At 55.1% G+C, this 15868-nt stretch overlaps 1 protein-coding gene across 1 annotated transcript; it reads left to right on the forward strand.

Annotated features, from left to right (window-relative positions):
- Positions 1-8999: 8999 nt before the first annotated feature.
- Positions 9000-15868, forward strand: BCL9L (BCL9 like). The gene is made up of 7 exons (XM_029283519.1): positions 9000-9315; positions 9449-9562; positions 10120-10309; positions 10458-10542; positions 10697-12899; positions 13953-14225; positions 14799-15868. The coding sequence occupies exons 1-7, from the start codon at positions 9000-9002 to the stop codon at positions 15866-15868; spliced, it is 4251 nt and encodes a 1416-aa protein (XP_029139352.1).

Genomic DNA, 15868 nt, shown 5'->3' on the forward strand with positions numbered 1-15868 from the left:
GGAAGGGACCTTGAAGGTCTTCTGGTCCAACCCCTGCTCTACGTCATTTCAGACAAGTGATTGTCCAGTCTCCTCTTAAAGACCTCCAGTGTTGGAGCAGCGACAATTTCTGGAGGCAAGCTGTTCCATTGGTTTGCTGTTCTCACTGTTAGGAAGTCTCTCCTTAGTTCTAGGTTGCTTCTCTCCTTAATTAGTTTCCATCCATTGCTTTTTGTCCTGCCTTCAGGTGCTTTGGAGAATAGGTTGACCCCTCTTTTTTGTAGCAGCTCCTCAAATATTGGAACACGGCTGTCATGTCATCCTTTTCACTAGACTAGACATACCCAATTCCTGCAACCGTTCTTTATATGTTTTAGCCTCCAGCCCCGTTGCTCTGCTCTGCACTCTTTCCAGAGTCTCAACATTTTTTTTATATTGTGGAGACCAAAACTGGATGCAGTATTCCAGGTGTAGTCTTTCCAATGCCTTATAAATTGGTACTAACACTTCATGTGGTCTTGATTCTATCCCTCAGTAATGCAGCCTAGGATTGCATTGGCTTTTTTGACAGCTGCAACACACTGCTGGCTCACACCTCCTGCCTGAGCAAAGGGTTGGACTAGAAGACCTCAAAGATCCCTTCCAACTCTATTATTATTATTGTTGTTATATTTAAATGATTGTCCACTAGGACTCCAAGATTTCTCTTGCCCCTCTGCTTTGAGTCAAGGGTACACCTAATCTGTACCTGTACATTTGGTTTTTCTTGCCTAAGTGTAAAACTTTACTTTTCTCCACACTGAATTTCATTTTGTTAGATAGGGCCAACTGTTCAAGTTTGTTGAGATACATCTGGATCTTGAGCCTACCTGTGTTGACTATTCAGTCTGCAAATTGGATCCCTTTCTATCTTCTCACCTAAATCATTTATGAAGATATTGAAGAGTACTGGGCCTAAAATAGTACCCTGCTGCATACTTTCCTCCATGTAGACCTAGTTCCATTAAGGACTGCACATTGAGTGCAGTTTGTCAGTTGTTACAAATCCATCTGGTGGTGATGCTATTTAACCCATATTTTTCTAGCTTACCAAGAAGTAGGTTGTGTTCTATTTTTGTCAAATGCCTTACTGAAATCCAAGTATACTATGTCCAGAGCATTTTGCTGGTCCAAAAACTTAATCATTTTGTCAAAGAATGAAATAAGATTTGTTTGACATGACCTGTTTTTGATAAACCCATGTTGGCTTCTGGTTATAACTTTGCTTGCTTCTAGATATTCCCAGATCTATTGTTTGATTATCTTTTCCAGGATCTTCCCAGGTATTGATGTCAGGCTGATTGGTTTGTAGTTTCTTGGATCTGTTTTTTTCCCTTTTTGAAGATGGGAACTATATCAGCTCTTTTCTAATCCTCTGGTGCTCCAGTATCTTTGAAAGATGTGATTCAATGGTTCCGAGATCAGGTCTGGCAGCTTCTTCATAAGTCTGGGATGTAATTCATCAGGTCCTGGTGATTTGAACTCATCTAGAATGGATAGGTGTTCTCTTACCATTTTCTTGCCTATTTCAATTTGAATTGCTAGCTTGTCTTTTATGGTTCTATCTTTGGCAAGTTCGACTGTTTTTTCTTTTTGTGTGAAAACAGATTTAAAGAAAGATTTAAGCAGCTCTGCTTTCTCCCTGTTGCCCGTCACTTCCTTGCCATCTTCTCTCATTAATGGACTGATTGTTTCTTTGACTTTTTTCTTGTTTTTTTATGTTGAAAGAAACTTTTTATTATTATTTTTGACATTTGTTGCAAGTCTGACTTCATTCTGAGCTTTCCTGACCTCATCTTTGCAAATTCTGCCTTAGTTATGTGTCCCTCTTTCCATTTTTTATACTTTTTATCTTTCAGTTTATCAGAGAGCTCTTTGTGCATCCACCCTGTTTTCTTCTTGGATCTCTTATTTTTCTTTTTCAGTGGTATTGTGCTGGACTGGGCTTTTATAACCATATTTTTTCAGTTTTCCAAGCTTCTTGAGTTGTTTTCCCCTTTAAGATTTCATCCACAGAATCCTTCCCAAGCTCTAAGTTTGTTGAAATCAGCTCTTTTGGTTTGATTATGTTTTATTGCTTTATATTGTCTGCATCATCTTGAACTCTGAAATGACTACTGTGGTGTGTTTCCTACATACATTTGTTAAGAGATTAGCAAACAGTTCATCTATTTCTTCTGCTTGGTTGGATGGCCTGTAGTATACACCTATAGCAATGTCATTCTTTTTTCCCCTTTTATATTAATCCATATACATTCTAGGAGGCTTTCATTTTTGGTTTTATGCATTTCTGTAAGATGTAGTGATCTCTTGCTCGTTGCTGCAGGGGCTCAGAGCTGCTGGTCACCTGATGGCAGCCCAAATGACTTGAAGTGGAGCCATGGCTGGGATAGATTCCTACTGATGGTGCAATTGGGGGAGGGAGTGGAAGGAGCAGAAGGGATTATTCAGATCTATCCTTGGACAGTCTCTGAACATGTGGAGAATGCCAGTTGGGCCGGGCTTTACATTGCAGACCCTGGAGGGGGATAGGAGTGTTCATGCCTTGCTGCCCATACCCGATGTTCCCATTGCTGGGCCAGCCAACGGGGGATATGGGCCGTTTGCTCCAGTTGGCCTCTTTCCAAGAATGCTGTGGAGAAGTGACCTTGACCCCAGCACAAACTGAGGCTAGCACATGGGGGCAGGCCTCAGCTCTCCAAGCTCCAGCCTGCAAGGGACATCTGACCATTGCTCCTAGGTGTGCTTCCCCACGGTCACATCCTCACCACCATTATCCAGGTGGTGGGCTCTGCCCCACATGAGGTGGAGTGGCATGCCCTGAGAGGCTGTGCTCCAAGTGCAGGCATTTCCCGTTCAGGAAAGGACCCACCTGGGTGATCAACTTCTTTCTTGGCCTGCTGCATGGGCCTTTCTTTGCTGCCCACTCAGGTCTCCTGGCCCCAGGCAGCAGGGTGCTCTGTCCTCTCTCTGGTCAGATCTGGGTCTGTCTGCTGGCTGGGCTCTGAGGAGCCTGTTGGGCCAGGCAGTTTGGATCATGGCCACAGCACGAAGAGCTCTCCAGAGCCAGGAATGGCGGCCTTGTCAAGGAGAAGCCATGCCACGTCTTGAGACTCCAGGTGGGGGAGGTCAAAATAGGGCTAGGAGTGGTGCCATCCTGTGCAGGATCTTTCCCTCCCCATGTCTGCAGGCATTCTGGGTGAGCTGGGCATGGCAACAGACCCAGCCGGCTGAGTCAGGGAGCTGGCTGGCTCCCAGAAATCAGAGTGTGGTTTCTCCCTTTCCCTCCAGCCTGGATTTTTTTTCTGCCTTCACTAAGCGACAGTTTTGTGTATGCACAACAAAGGCCTGCTTGCCTTGGCTCCACTGGGACTGAGTCAATTGGATTCCAGAAGGGCAGACCAGTGGGGCAGGAGTGTGCAAGGGGATTTTGTTCTCCATCAGTGCTGGCTGGCAGGAGATTCTCCTGGCACAGGGCCCTATAGCCCCAGGGCCTCCTGCTTCCAGCCCAATAGGCAAGACTAGGAGAGAAGTTAGTTTTCAAAGTTGGAGAGGCTTCTTAAGGCCAGGGTCAAAGGGGCAGTAGCAAATCTATTGTCTTTCAAGGTGCTACTACCCCATTAATATGGTGCAGCGGGAGCCACTGTGATCCTCCCAGTGGAGCACAATTTCAGCCCCCCAGAAGAAGATTAGTTGCCTGTGATCCTTCCTGGAGGGCTGAATCGGAGTTTTCTGACTTAGAAAGTTGTGGGGAGGAGTGTCCTTATTCTTTCCAACTTCTGCCTTAGGGATCGTGCCTTGAGAGTAGAACTTGGCCCTGGAAACCTTCTGATAGTCTTCCGCCAGCAGATTTTCCTTGTGGGAAAAGCTCTGATCAGAAAACGGCAAGTCTGCTTGGGCAAGGACGGGACTGTTGTGTAATCGGTGGTTGAGCTGAGGGGTGGGTTGCTGGCAGAGACTAGACCAAACAAATCATGGCATCGGGCTGGGGCGAATCGGATCCTGGCACCAAGGAATTCCAGACGCTTCTCCAGCCTTGCTTCGAGGAATCTGCATGAGGAATCGGAGAGCCTTTCTTAACAAGATTTGCTTCATTCTCAAAACTTGCAGAATGTTCTGGGTCTGTTCCCACTTTAGACAGCGAAGAATGTGATCTTTGTATGAGCCAAGGCTTGGGAACTTTGCTAAAGACAGTTTCTCTTCAGACTTCGACCTACTTAGCACATTGCTGTGGGTTGCAGCGACCTCGAGTGACGCTGATTCGGAGACAGGCATGGCCTTGCCTGAGCTGAGCAGGCAGAGGCAGATTGCTCCAAATTGGCCCCTCCCCCGTTGAAAACTCACTTGCTAGGACTGCCCACCCCTCAGAAACAGCGGGGAGGCAGCCTGCATCTGCCTTGGTTCCTCAGACCTCCCAAGACCTTCTGGATCAGCTCAACATACGATCCCTGGATCAGGCTAGGAAGAGGGGAGCAGTTGTTAGATGGAATCCAGTGGACTGGCCCATGCGTTAGAGGAAGGCTACCTGCCAGCTGTGGCAGAGGGCTGTTGCTTGTGCCTCAGAGAGATTCCCTGGTCCTGGCCCTGGCCCTGGCCCCTCTCCTGCTTCTGAGCCACACCCCTTCTTCCCTGCCACCTTCCCAGTGAGCGCTGGGGCTCTCTCTGCCCTGGTGTCCCAACCGCTCCTCGAACTGTGAGTACTTAGCCTGGAGATCATAGGGGGAGGCAGAAGAAAGCTGGTGGTTTTACAGGTCTGCAAAGCCAGTGCCCTCGGGGGGAAGTGCTTGGAGGGGCAGAAAAGCACTGTAGAAGTTCTAGAATAATTCTGGATAAAGTGACAGGGGGAGAAGCACCCTTCTCTGCAGGGTGTTCAGAAATGCCTGCAGGAGGGAGTGTCCTATTGCTGGTCAGTGGCTTCAGTTTGACCCAAGGGGCTCTGAATGACCGCTGCACTGGTCTTTTGCAGTAGAAGTCACCTTGTCCCATCTTGGAATCCTGCTTGCTCTCTTGGACCACCAGGGACCTTCCGGCAAGTAGCTCTGTCCATAGCTATGCTGTGGCTAGGAGACCCACAGTGAAGGTGGGGCATGGATTGGTGGGCAGGCAAGCCATGGATGGATCTCATGCTGGGTTAAAGCCAATGACTAGCCCAGAGAGGGCTGGTTTACGGGCCACGTCTTACTAGATACCCTCAGTGAGCACCCTCAAACCCAGCATGGGCCTGAGGGCTTTCAGCTGCACGTCTGCATACGTAGGCATGTGTATTTTTTTTCCTAATTTTACTCCCTAAAACGTCAGAACAAGCAAGCAACCCTTTTCCTGGCTGATGACAATATCAGTATTCCTGAGTTTTGTAATAATAAAGGAAGCCTTGGTTCTCAGTGACACTCACACAGCAAAGATGATGAGGCCGGCCAAGCCAGATTGACCTGTACAGGGACTGTCCCTAGAGAAGACTGCTTTGCCTCTTCCCTGCTGGATGGCAGCTCCTGCTTCCTACCCCATTGCTCTTCTCCGAAGTCCCTGGCTGCTCTCTTCCAGGCCCTGAAGTCAGTCTGGATTTGGGGAAAGGCACGTAGGTTTCTCTGGCTGCAGAGAGCTGTTTCCTAACTGCAGCCACTGCCTCCCACCATCACTGTCTTGCTGGTTGACCAGCCCTGTGCGTGAAGTTTATGACTGTCCAGCAGGAGGGGCTAGTATTCCCTCCAGCATTGGTGGCTGGGAGTGGGATTCCCTCTCCTTCCCTCCCCTTAAGTGAAGCGAAAGGGCCTGCAGGACCCTGGGACAGGTCTGTGTCTGCGAGAGTATGCAGCCTGCAGCAGTCTCTGAAAGCATGGTGTGTGGCCTGTGAGCCAAGCTGGGCCTGTGCTTGACCCAAGGAGTCATTCCAAGTCCTGGGCAGGAATCCTGGTGCCATTCCCAGCCTTGCCTCCCCTCATGGGCTGAGCGGCTGGGAATACAGCTACAAAGGGTTTGGGCATGTGAGGCCCTTACAAGCCACCCTTTCCATCTCTGAAGGAAGGCTGTGGCCGGGCTCTATCTTCTCCTCAGAGTGACTTTCCTCTTCTCTAGAGCCCTCCTGAGATGCTTCCTTTGATACCTTCTGCTTAAACTTCCCTAACGTTAATATGGGGAGTCCTGTATAGAGATGAAGGCTTTATCCAGATTGGGATTTCACTAGGGGAATTGCCTCATCACCCCTGGAAAATATACTTAATTTTTCCCTGTGCTTCTTGGCACAAGGTCTTGCAAGGAGCATCCATTGTAAGCAAGAAGGATCAGAAAAGTGTTCTAAGCTCAGTGAAACATCCCTCTCTGCAAAGTCTGCTATGTCTCCCTTCTACCCCATAATTACCCTCTCTTTCCTTGCCAGAGTCCCCAACTAGCAACCTGACCCCCAGGGATTCCTGGTCACTTGAAGGGTAGATCATCTCATTTACCTCTCTAATCCAGCATCTGGTTCTCCCAGGGACCCACAGTTGAGGGGCACTGTGGCATTAAGGGTAGCCTTTAACAGATTTATTCTTTATCCTTGGTAGCCTTTGCCAGGTTTCGTGGAAACAGTTGTGCGGTTTGAGCAACTGTGTGGGATGACCCTGTGGGGTGAAGGGGAGCTTATCAGGGAGTGAGCAAGCCTTGAGCCCAGTGGGGCTTCAGAACCCCTCAGAGGTCTCAGGTAGGACCCGTCATTTGAGTGAGTTTTGACAGAGTCTGATTGCACCAGAACAGAGGCGGCAATGGGGACGCTCCCTTGGAAGGTTTTTGGGCCTGGAGAGCTGGCCTGCCTCTGAGCTTTCCTGAGGAGGCTCCTGGCTACAGGTTCTTTAGGGGCAGGGAAATGGAAGGTGCCCAGGGCCCCCTGTGGCTTGGAGGGGGAGCCGCCCCTCTTCCAGAGCCACTCAGTGGAGCCGAAACCAAAGGCAGGACAGCAGTCCAGAATCCTCCTTCTGCTCCAAGGCCTTTCCCACCAGCATGGCCGGGAGGGGCGTGGGTGGGGACTGCTGTCCCCTAGCATGCTTGGAAGGTGCTGGTTGAGGAAGAGTGTGGATCCTTGGCCTTTGCCATTGGCATCCGGAGACATCTCAATCCTGAGGTTGTGTCTGCCACCCTGCCCGGAGCTGACTCTCCTGCAGGTGACTTGTACTCCCCTCTCCACTCCAGCAGGCTCTCACTGGGCAGCCTGGAAATAAATCTCTCCTGGTATGGAAGGAGGAGTATAAATATCCCTGGAGTGATGTGATCTTACCAGCTGCTATTAATAGGTCCCCAGAGGCTTAGCCAGCCCACATGATGGCTGATACTTAAAGAGACAGGGTGTCACAAAGGAGCCCCCCTCTAAGTGCTGGAGCACCCGCTAGCCAGAGACAAGAGCAGGCCAAGGGATGGGCTAGGACTCCTCCCCGCCTTGAGAGGGATCTTAAGAGGAGCCTGAAATTGGTGCTCCAAGGCAGGGCTGTAAAGGATCCAGAGCCACTCACAGGCCTTGAGAGCGACCTCTTCTCAAAGCTGTGTGGAAAGGGGGCCTTCCCCCTCCATTGCTGTGGGAGGGAGTGGGGGGCTTCTCCCTCCCCTGTCTTGAAACTCCCCCATTCAGCTGTCCCTTTGGATTCTCTTGGCCTCTTTCAAACAGCCTATTGCTCACCTTTTTTCCAAAATCCTACAACAGGGGTCTTCAAACTTGGCCCTTTTATAACTTGTGGACTTCAACTCTCAGAATTCCTCAGCTAGGCACGCTGGCTGAGGAATTCTGGGAGTTGAAGTCATAAAAGGGCCAAGTTTGAAGACCCCTGTCCTACAAGGTGCATTCAAGCCCATTAGCCACTTTTCTGCAGATTGTCAATTGTTACAGTACAATATATGTTTTGAATTTCACACAGAACTGCGTTGGCTTCTCCAGCGTGTCATATATTTGTATGAAAGGATGGTGACATGGACTGTTAATTCCGGTTCCTTTCCAATGATTCCCAAGGTGGAATTTGCATGTTTTTAGCAACTGGACAATAGGGGTGTGTTTTCATTAAATTCCTTATAAAAAATTCCTTTCCTCATCCGCCCTAGCCAGGATTACCTAGCTAGGATTTGTTTTGCATATTTTACTTTTTAGTGTTCACTCCAGCAGTTTGGAGAGGAGCTTCTGAAGGTCTTCGATGCTTCTTTATTGTCTTAACCATGCAAAACTATTTTGGATTGTAAGCAAGTCTGGTCATTTTAGTGCTCAGCCCACTTATGAAGATATTGGTTCCAGCACTCGTCCTTAGAACTTTTAATGTTTGTCTGCTGGAAGAATTGTTGATTGTTTCTCTTCTGTGTTTTCTCTTATCCCAACTCATAATGAAATTACTGTTTATCCCAGGATAGCTGAAATGCTTTTTTAAAGCCTTGACAGACTTGCCTCTGTCTAAAAATCCGTTGAACTTGGAAAAAGTAATAAGACTTACTTCTGCAGAAGCCATGCTGATTCTTCAATATGTCTGAACATCTTTAATCCTACCTCCCCCCCTCACAGTTTCCCCCGTAATTGAAGTAATCTGCTTTGCGTTGGCCACCTTTGGATGAGAACACCTGGAATGGCACCTTCTGGAGTGGATCCCTCAGAGGGCTTGGCTGACGGGCCCTTGGGGTCGCCTCCTCTCAGGCAGTGCCAGGCATCCCTTTCCTTAGCTCCGCCAGAGAGGGGGGCCAGATTGCAAACTCGCAGGGGCAGCAGGAGAGATTCTTGGGCCCCACGGTTGAGGGCTTGTGGGGAGTGAGGATGCAAGGTTTGCCAGAGGTCTTGGGGACACCCTGGTACAAGATGGGTGTCCTGAGCAGGAGGTGTGGCATCTGCTGTGGCCTCTTCTTGCCCCTCTGATGATTGCTTTTGTCTTCTGCCCCTCTTCCCCCTCCCCACCCAGGAGGTGTTTGGCCTGACAGGAAGTGGCAGTGGACCCAGAGATACGGCGCTTCCTCCAGTGTCGCTGAACAAAACTTTAGCCAGTCAAATGCACCCTGACAGTAAACTGGCCAGTCATGGAAAGGCAGGTAATAGCAATGTGCACCCCGAGTCCCAACCCCACCAAGTGAGCCCCCCTCCCACCAGCCACCTGGGCACTAAAGGTGTGGGCGGGACAGGGAGCCAGGGCACCAAAGTCAGCCAGCCCGCCGCAGGCCCTCTGGCACTGAAAGCCAGCCAGGCTCCTGTTTCTGTCTTTGGGGCCTTGAAGGGCAAAGTCAGGCGGGAGCGCAGTATCTCCGTGGATTCGGGAGAGCGGCGGGAAGCGACTGCCACCCCACTGGACAAGGAGCTGAAAGGTGAGGGTGCAGGGCCGGCAGGGGGCGGAACAATGGCTCCACTAGCTCCATGGGTGAGGCGGGGTGGGCTGGCATCACATCTGCCACCCTTTGGACCGAGGAGGGCTCAGCACAGCCTTTTGCTTGGTAGGCGAGACAGCCCCTCGGAGCAAGAGGCGCTGTGTGCTGGAGAAGAAGCAGCCCTACAGCGGGGACGAGTGGTGCTCTGGGCCGGAGAGCGAGGATGACGACAAGTCCCTGGGCAGCAGCCACAGTGAGTGCCCACAGGCTCAGGCATGCCACCCCCCCTCTCTTTGGAGCAGCCATCTCTCTGGTGCCCAAGGAGGCAGCAGCCCAACCTCTGGCAGCCCCTCTCAGGGTGAGACAGCCATGCCTTGGCAAAGCATGGCTCCTGGAAGCGCCTCCTTCTGCTTCTCACTGCCCTTGCAGGTACTGGCTTGTCAGCTGGTGCTTTCCAAGGAAACCAGCAGAACGAGGAAGTATCCATCATTGCTGGGGGGGCCACTGGGGGTGGGCTATCAGGCCTTTCTGGGGGGGCAAGACTTGGGAAGGCGGGGTCAGCCCTCCCAAGCTGGAGAGGTGGCTTGTTAGGTGCTTGTGTATTTGTGGGTGACTAGGGGAGGTTTTCTGGCCTGTCACCTGCTGGGCACTTCAGGGAAGGCAGCAAGCTTCGTGGGGCGCTGGGCCCCTCTGGGGTGACTTCTCTAGTGCTGCCCCTGCATGCGTGCATCAAGCCGAGCTCTCTCAGCTCTTCCCCAGCCAATCGGGTGCCACAGCGGTTGCTCAGCCTGCCACCGTTGTCCCTCGCAGATTGTCACGTAGCCGAGTCGGCCATGAGCGCAGGAACGCAGCTGGGCCCAGGACCCAACCCTTTGCCGGCCCTGAGCGAGAGCAACACGCCTGGCGCCCCTCACAGTGCAGCCCCCAGCCTGCGGTCAGATGCCGGAGGAAAGCAGGGCCTGCAGCTGGTCTACGTCTTCACCACACACCTGGCCAACACGTAAGCCATGGCGCTTCTGCCCCTGACCGGAGCTTGGGCCAGCTTTCGCCTTCGCCTCTGCCAGCCCCAAACCAGGGGGAGGTTTTCCTGCAGGGAGGCTGGGCTTCCCCACAGCTGGGTCCCCTGATGGCTCTTTGGGTGTCTGCAGGGCTGCAGCGGCTGTCCTTCAGGGCCAGGCAGACTCCATCCTTGGCTACCATCAGCAACATGTGCCCCGGGCAAAGTTGGACCAGGTAAGGCCAGAGCTGGGGAGACGCAGCCGGTTGTGCTGCTGGGAAGGCCAGACCTCATGAGTGGGAGACCTGTGGCCGGAGCAGGGGTGGTTGGCAGTCCACTGTGGGCCACAGACTCCCACTCCCCGCAATCGCCCTCTTTCTCCTTTTGCAGCCTGCCCCTCTCCCGAAGATGCCAGGTGCTGTTGAGCCCCTGCCGCTCCACCTGTCTCCTGCCAATACCCCCCTGCCCCCAAGCAGCCAGCCCCAGGGACAGCAGCCTGGGCCCCCCACCCTGGGGCTCGGCCAAGGACCGCTCTCTTCCAGCACTGCCCTTCCGCCAGAGGGTGCCCCGGAGGAAGCTTGCCAGGACCTGACGCCCAACTCGGTGGGAAACGGCAGCAACAGCAGCAGCTCCGTGGCCCCTGGCAGCACCCACCCCAGCACACCCACCACGCTCAGCTCCCTGCAGGCCAGCACTGCAGAGGGCTTGCTGGGGGAAGGGGCCAACACAGCCCCCTCCGCAGCAGGGAACGGGCCCCGCAACCCCCTCAACACCGAAGGCCTCTCCAAGGAGCAGCTGGAGCACCGGGAACGGTCTCTGCAGACTCTGCGGGACATCGAGCGCCTGCTTTTGCGTGGCAGTGAGGCCGAGCCCTTCCTCAAGGGTGGGCCAGGCACTGGGGAAGGGACCGTCCTACCCCCCCAGGCTGCAGCTCCGCAGCCTCCCCAGGCTGCCCTCCCTGGAACAGGTGTGAAGAAGTATGAGGAGCCGCTGCAGTCCATGATCTCGCAGACGCAGAGCCTGGGGGGCCCAGGCCTCGAGCAGGAGGGGCCGTTGCCCCCGGGGGTGGACCTGGGCCAGCCAATGAATGTGGTGCTGCAGCGCCTCAGCCAGGACAGCTTAACCCCCGAGCAGGTGGCCTGGCGCAAGCTGCAGGAGGAGTACTACGAGGAGAAGCGCCGCAAGGAGGAGCAAACCAGCTTGCATGCGGGGCGGCCGCTACAGGAGGTGATCACGCCCCTGGGAGGCGTGATGCTTCGGGGGCCCCCACCACCCTACCACAGCCGGCCCGGGGAGCAATGGCTGCTGCGGGGGACACCCCTGGACATTCAGGAGCAGCTGCGGCCCACCTTTCCTGGCCCCCGTGGCTTCCCGGGCGGCCACATCCAGAGGGGCTTTGCCACGATGCCAAGCCTGCCCCTGGAGTCCCTTGGCCCGGTCGGAAGCGGGTCCCGCCCCTTGCAGCCTGGCCTACCATGGGGTGAGGATCTGTCCCTCAGGGGTCCGGGACACTTCACGCCCGGGGGCCTCTCATACCCCCCAGGGCAGGGCGAGGCCGAGCGCTTCCTCCCGTCCCGGGCCCGCGAGGACTTGCTGCGGCACCCCATGCTGGAGAAGCGGCCGGGCTCTCTGGGGCTGGAGATGGAGCGCATTTTGCCCGCCCACCGGCAGGTAGAGCCTGGCATATTTGCCGGGGAAGGCCTGGGCCTGGAGTTTGGGGGGGGGCGGGCCCTGATGAGCCCCCCACCCCCGCTGCAGGAAGTGGAGGCGAGTGCCCTGGCCACCCCTACCAACTTGAACATGAACGTGAACATGAACATGAACCTGAGTGTGCAGATGACGCCGCAGCAGCAGCACCAGCACATGCTGCTGAGCCAGAAGGCCCGTGGGCCGGAGCTGATGCCCCCTGAGGAAATGGCCCGAGGGCGCGCCCCAAACGGCACTGGGGCCATGATGGGGGGCCCGCCGAAGATGCTGATGGGCTCACCCTTCCCAGGCCAGGGACCGCCCCCACCACAGCAGCAGCAGCAGAGCTTCTCGGTTGTGCAGGGCCCCTATGCACCTGTGCCACCAGAGATGGGCGGCACACCTGATATGTTTGGTCCAGAGCAGGGCAGCATTGCCAGCACCCCACGGCTCAGCCACGTTCCCCTGCCACCCAGCACCAGCGCCTCGGCCACGAACATGCATGCAGCCCCCATCCGGGGCCTGGGCCGCCGCCCCTCGGACCTAGCCCTCAACATGGGGCAGATGAACTCACCCAGTGTGGGCCGCCTCAAGTCTCCCACTCTCAGCCAAGCCCATTCCCCCCTGGGCACGTCCCCTTCGGCCAACCTCAAGTCGCCGCAGACGCCTTCTGCCCTGGTCAGCCTGCCAACTGCCGCTGCCAGCAGTGCCCCCCTCAAGTCCCCCCAGGTGCTGGGTTCCGTGCTCAGCGTCCGGTCTCCAACTAGTTCGCCTGGCCATCTCAAATCGCCCTCCATGGCTGTTTCTTCCCCAGGATGGGCACCCTCCCCCAAGGCCAGTCTCGCCAGCCCAGGCAAGCCAGCCCTTGGAATGGGCAACTCCGCCCCCTTGGGCCACCTTGAGCAAGGTAAGGGCAAGGGTCTTGCTAGGGGCTGAGGGGGCTGAGCAGTTCTGGAAAATGAGAATTTCTGGAGTTTTTTTGGTTTTCAGGGAGTACCTTCTATTGGCTTTCTCTGTGAGGAAAGAGGAGGGGTCTTTTGACAGACCATGTTATAAATACGGCTCCCCATTCCTTTCCTCTTGCTAAGCCCCCTTGCAGGAGGGACAGCCAGGCACCTGGTATCAGATCGACCTCTGAGCTGTCGATAATCTGTGCTCCCACTTTATTGCAAGAGACTCTCTAGGATCACGCCTGTCCTCTGAGAAATGCCGGCTCAGCTCAGTCATTTTGGGTTTTCTGGTTTTGATGAAAGCACTAAAGAGGCCCCATTTTACGTTGAAACCAGGCCTGTTCTCCGGAGCAGTGCCCTTTCAATCAAGGGCCCCTTGGTTCCACGTGGCTTGTGGGAGGCCCCATAACAAAATGTGGACAGGGACAAAACTGCCAGCATTTTCTCTTGGTTTCAATTGAATGAAATGCATCCAATATGGTGATTGCAAGGCTCTATTCCCCTCAAAGAGGGCCCGTTCCTTTGTGGTTCATAGAGGTCCCCCTCTTGCTTAAGGCTGCTTATTGCTGTTGTTTGCAATCAGTCTGCGCTGTAGTTATGAAGAGCACACGCATTCCTGTGCTCATTATGGCAGGGGGAACGATGTAACCATATTTTCCTTTTAGGTCTGAAATGTCAAAAGCAACCCACCCCTTCCCTAAAGTAATCCAGCAGATCCAATTGTGAGATTAACACACTTTACTGAGAGAAACCTGTGAGCACCCCAAAGGCTCCCATGGACCACCCGTGAGGATGGCTGTTTAGACCCCGCAGACGTGTGGCATCTTCTCAGCACCAGTTTGGGGAGCGAGAAGGGAAGAGAGCAGCTGCCCTCCTGGCCAGGCCAGGGGGCTTCCTGGATGCCTTTGGCTTGCGCGATTTACGCCATGTCAGCTCTTTTCCAGCTCAGCTCCGTGGATTGCCCGATTGCTTTGGCTTGGCCTGAAGACGTTTTTGCCTCTCTCTTGCAGGTGCTGTGCCCTCTGGGTCTCGGAGCAGCTCCTCTGCCCCGCCTGGCAACACCTCTGACCCCCTGAACCCCAACCTGCCTTTTCCTTCCTCTCCAGATCCACCCCCATCCCAGAACCCTTTGTCCCTCATGATGTCCCAGATGTCCAAATACGCCATGCCCAGCTCCACGCCACTCTACCACAACGCCATCAAAACCATCGCCACCTCAGATGACGAACTGCTCCCGGACCGCCCCCTACTGCCGCCTGGGGCTATGTCTGGTAAGGGGGGGGGCTAGGGGAGCACTCAGAAGGCCGGCTGTGGGCACCCACGGAGCAAGGATTTCCCCTGGTGCCTTTCTGCCCCATTCCCGGGGTCCCACTGGGCCTCTCGGCTCCAGATGGGCCCAGCTGTAGGAGCGAGCTGCCTATCCCTGATGCAGGCGCTCCGGCTAGGAACTTGTCTTTGCCTTCCCAATGGAGTTTGTTGCAGTTTTCCTTTGTTCTTGGGACAGACTCTGGTCTAGGGAAGTGAGCAAGAGGAACAGGACCCTCCTTTCTCCCCAAAGCCCACAGCAACAAGGGGGGGGGGGCTAGGTAGCAGAAAGCATGAGCTTCAGAGGCCAGACTGTTTCCGAGGACCTTCCAGACAGCTGGGCCTCTGCCTACCACCAGAGTCTGGGGTAACCTTGAAGAAGGAATGCAGGAACTGTTCAGAAAAAGGAGGGAAGGGAAGGCCAGATAAGCCAGCCTTGCCTCTTTGGCACAAGGAGCCTCTGCTTGGACCCCATAACAGTGCAGTTGAGTTGGGGCGTGCTTGGGGTATCTTCTGCCCCAGGGCTTAGCACCTTTCTTTTTCCCTCGCAGGCATGGGCGGAAACCAGCCCAACCCAATGCATGTGAACGCTGTGGGGCCGGGGGCCGTGCCAAGCCCTATGGGCCTGAACCTCCCTGGACAGCAGCTGCTCTCCCAGGAAGTGGCAGCCCCCCCGATGTCTTCGCCCAGCCCTCTGGGAACCGGCCTCCCCTTGCACAGCGGCACTCCTGTGCAGAACCCGATGATGGCCCCTGGCCCCCCAGACTCCCTGGGACAGCCCTGCGGCCCTTCTGGCCAGCTGGTGTTCCCGCCACGTCTGCAGCCTCCCCCTGCCAATGGGGGTGGCATTCCAGTGGTCCCAGGAGGAGCGGCCGGACCTGGGTTGCAGCCGCCACCTGCCCCACAGCAACAACACTACCCGCCTGGCTTGGGAGTCCTTCCGGAGGAGCTGCCCCCCCAGCAAGCGCCCCCTCAGCAGCGCCTGGCCGGGCGGCTGCCAGAGCACTTCCCACCAGGGCTGCCTGTTGTGGCCTCCGTGCTGAGCGATCCGGAGCTGAGCGATGTGATCCGCCCCACCCCGACAGGTATCCCCGAGTTCGACCTTTCCCGCATCATCCCTTCAGAGAAGCCCAGCAGCACGCTGCAGTACTTCCCCAAGGGGGAGGGCCAGGGGGTCAAGGCCCTCCCCCCCTCCAACCTACACCTGGCGAACTTGCAGAACATGATGGCGGAACCGGGCCCGGCCCGGCCTGGCCCACAAGTGATACCACGCGGAATGGCCTTGTGCCATCCTGGACAGATGCCCATGCTGGGCAGGACAGGCCTGCCTCCCCAGCAGGGCCTGGTAGGCAACAGCCTGCCCCAAGGGCTGGTGCTGCCGCAGCAGAGCCTCCTGGCCCAGCAGAACTTCCTACTCATGCAGGCCAAGCAGCGCAGCATGTCTGTCTCCGGAGAGATGTACGGGCAGCCGGCGGGGCACCTGATCTCCCCCCAGGGCTCGCTTATGGGGCCCCCATCCCAGCAGAACCTCATGGTCTCCATGCGTCAGCGCAGCGTCTCCCTGGATGGCCAGATGAGCTACGGCCCCGGAGCCGGCAGCATGGCCAACCTGCCCTTCTAA

The sequence above is a fragment of the Protobothrops mucrosquamatus genome, unplaced genomic scaffold, assembly GCF_001527695.2.
Source record: "Protobothrops mucrosquamatus isolate PMUCROS unplaced genomic scaffold, P.Mucros_1.0 scaffold115, whole genome shotgun sequence".
Taxonomy (NCBI): domain Eukaryota; kingdom Metazoa; phylum Chordata; class Lepidosauria; order Squamata; family Viperidae; genus Protobothrops; species Protobothrops mucrosquamatus.

Coding starts and splice junctions, on each gene's coding strand:
- BCL9L (XM_029283519.1), top strand. CDS start 9,000: ATGCACCCTGACAGTAAACTGGCCAGTCATGGAAAGGCAGGTAATAGC. Junction 9,316..9,448: donor CAAGGAGCTGAAAGGTGAGG/GTGCAGGGCCGG, acceptor TAGGCGAGACAG/CCCCTCGGAGCAAGAGGCGC. Junction 10,310..10,457: donor ACCACACACCTGGCCAACAC/GTAAGCCATGGC, acceptor GGGTGTCTGCAG/GGCTGCAGCGGCTGTCCTTC.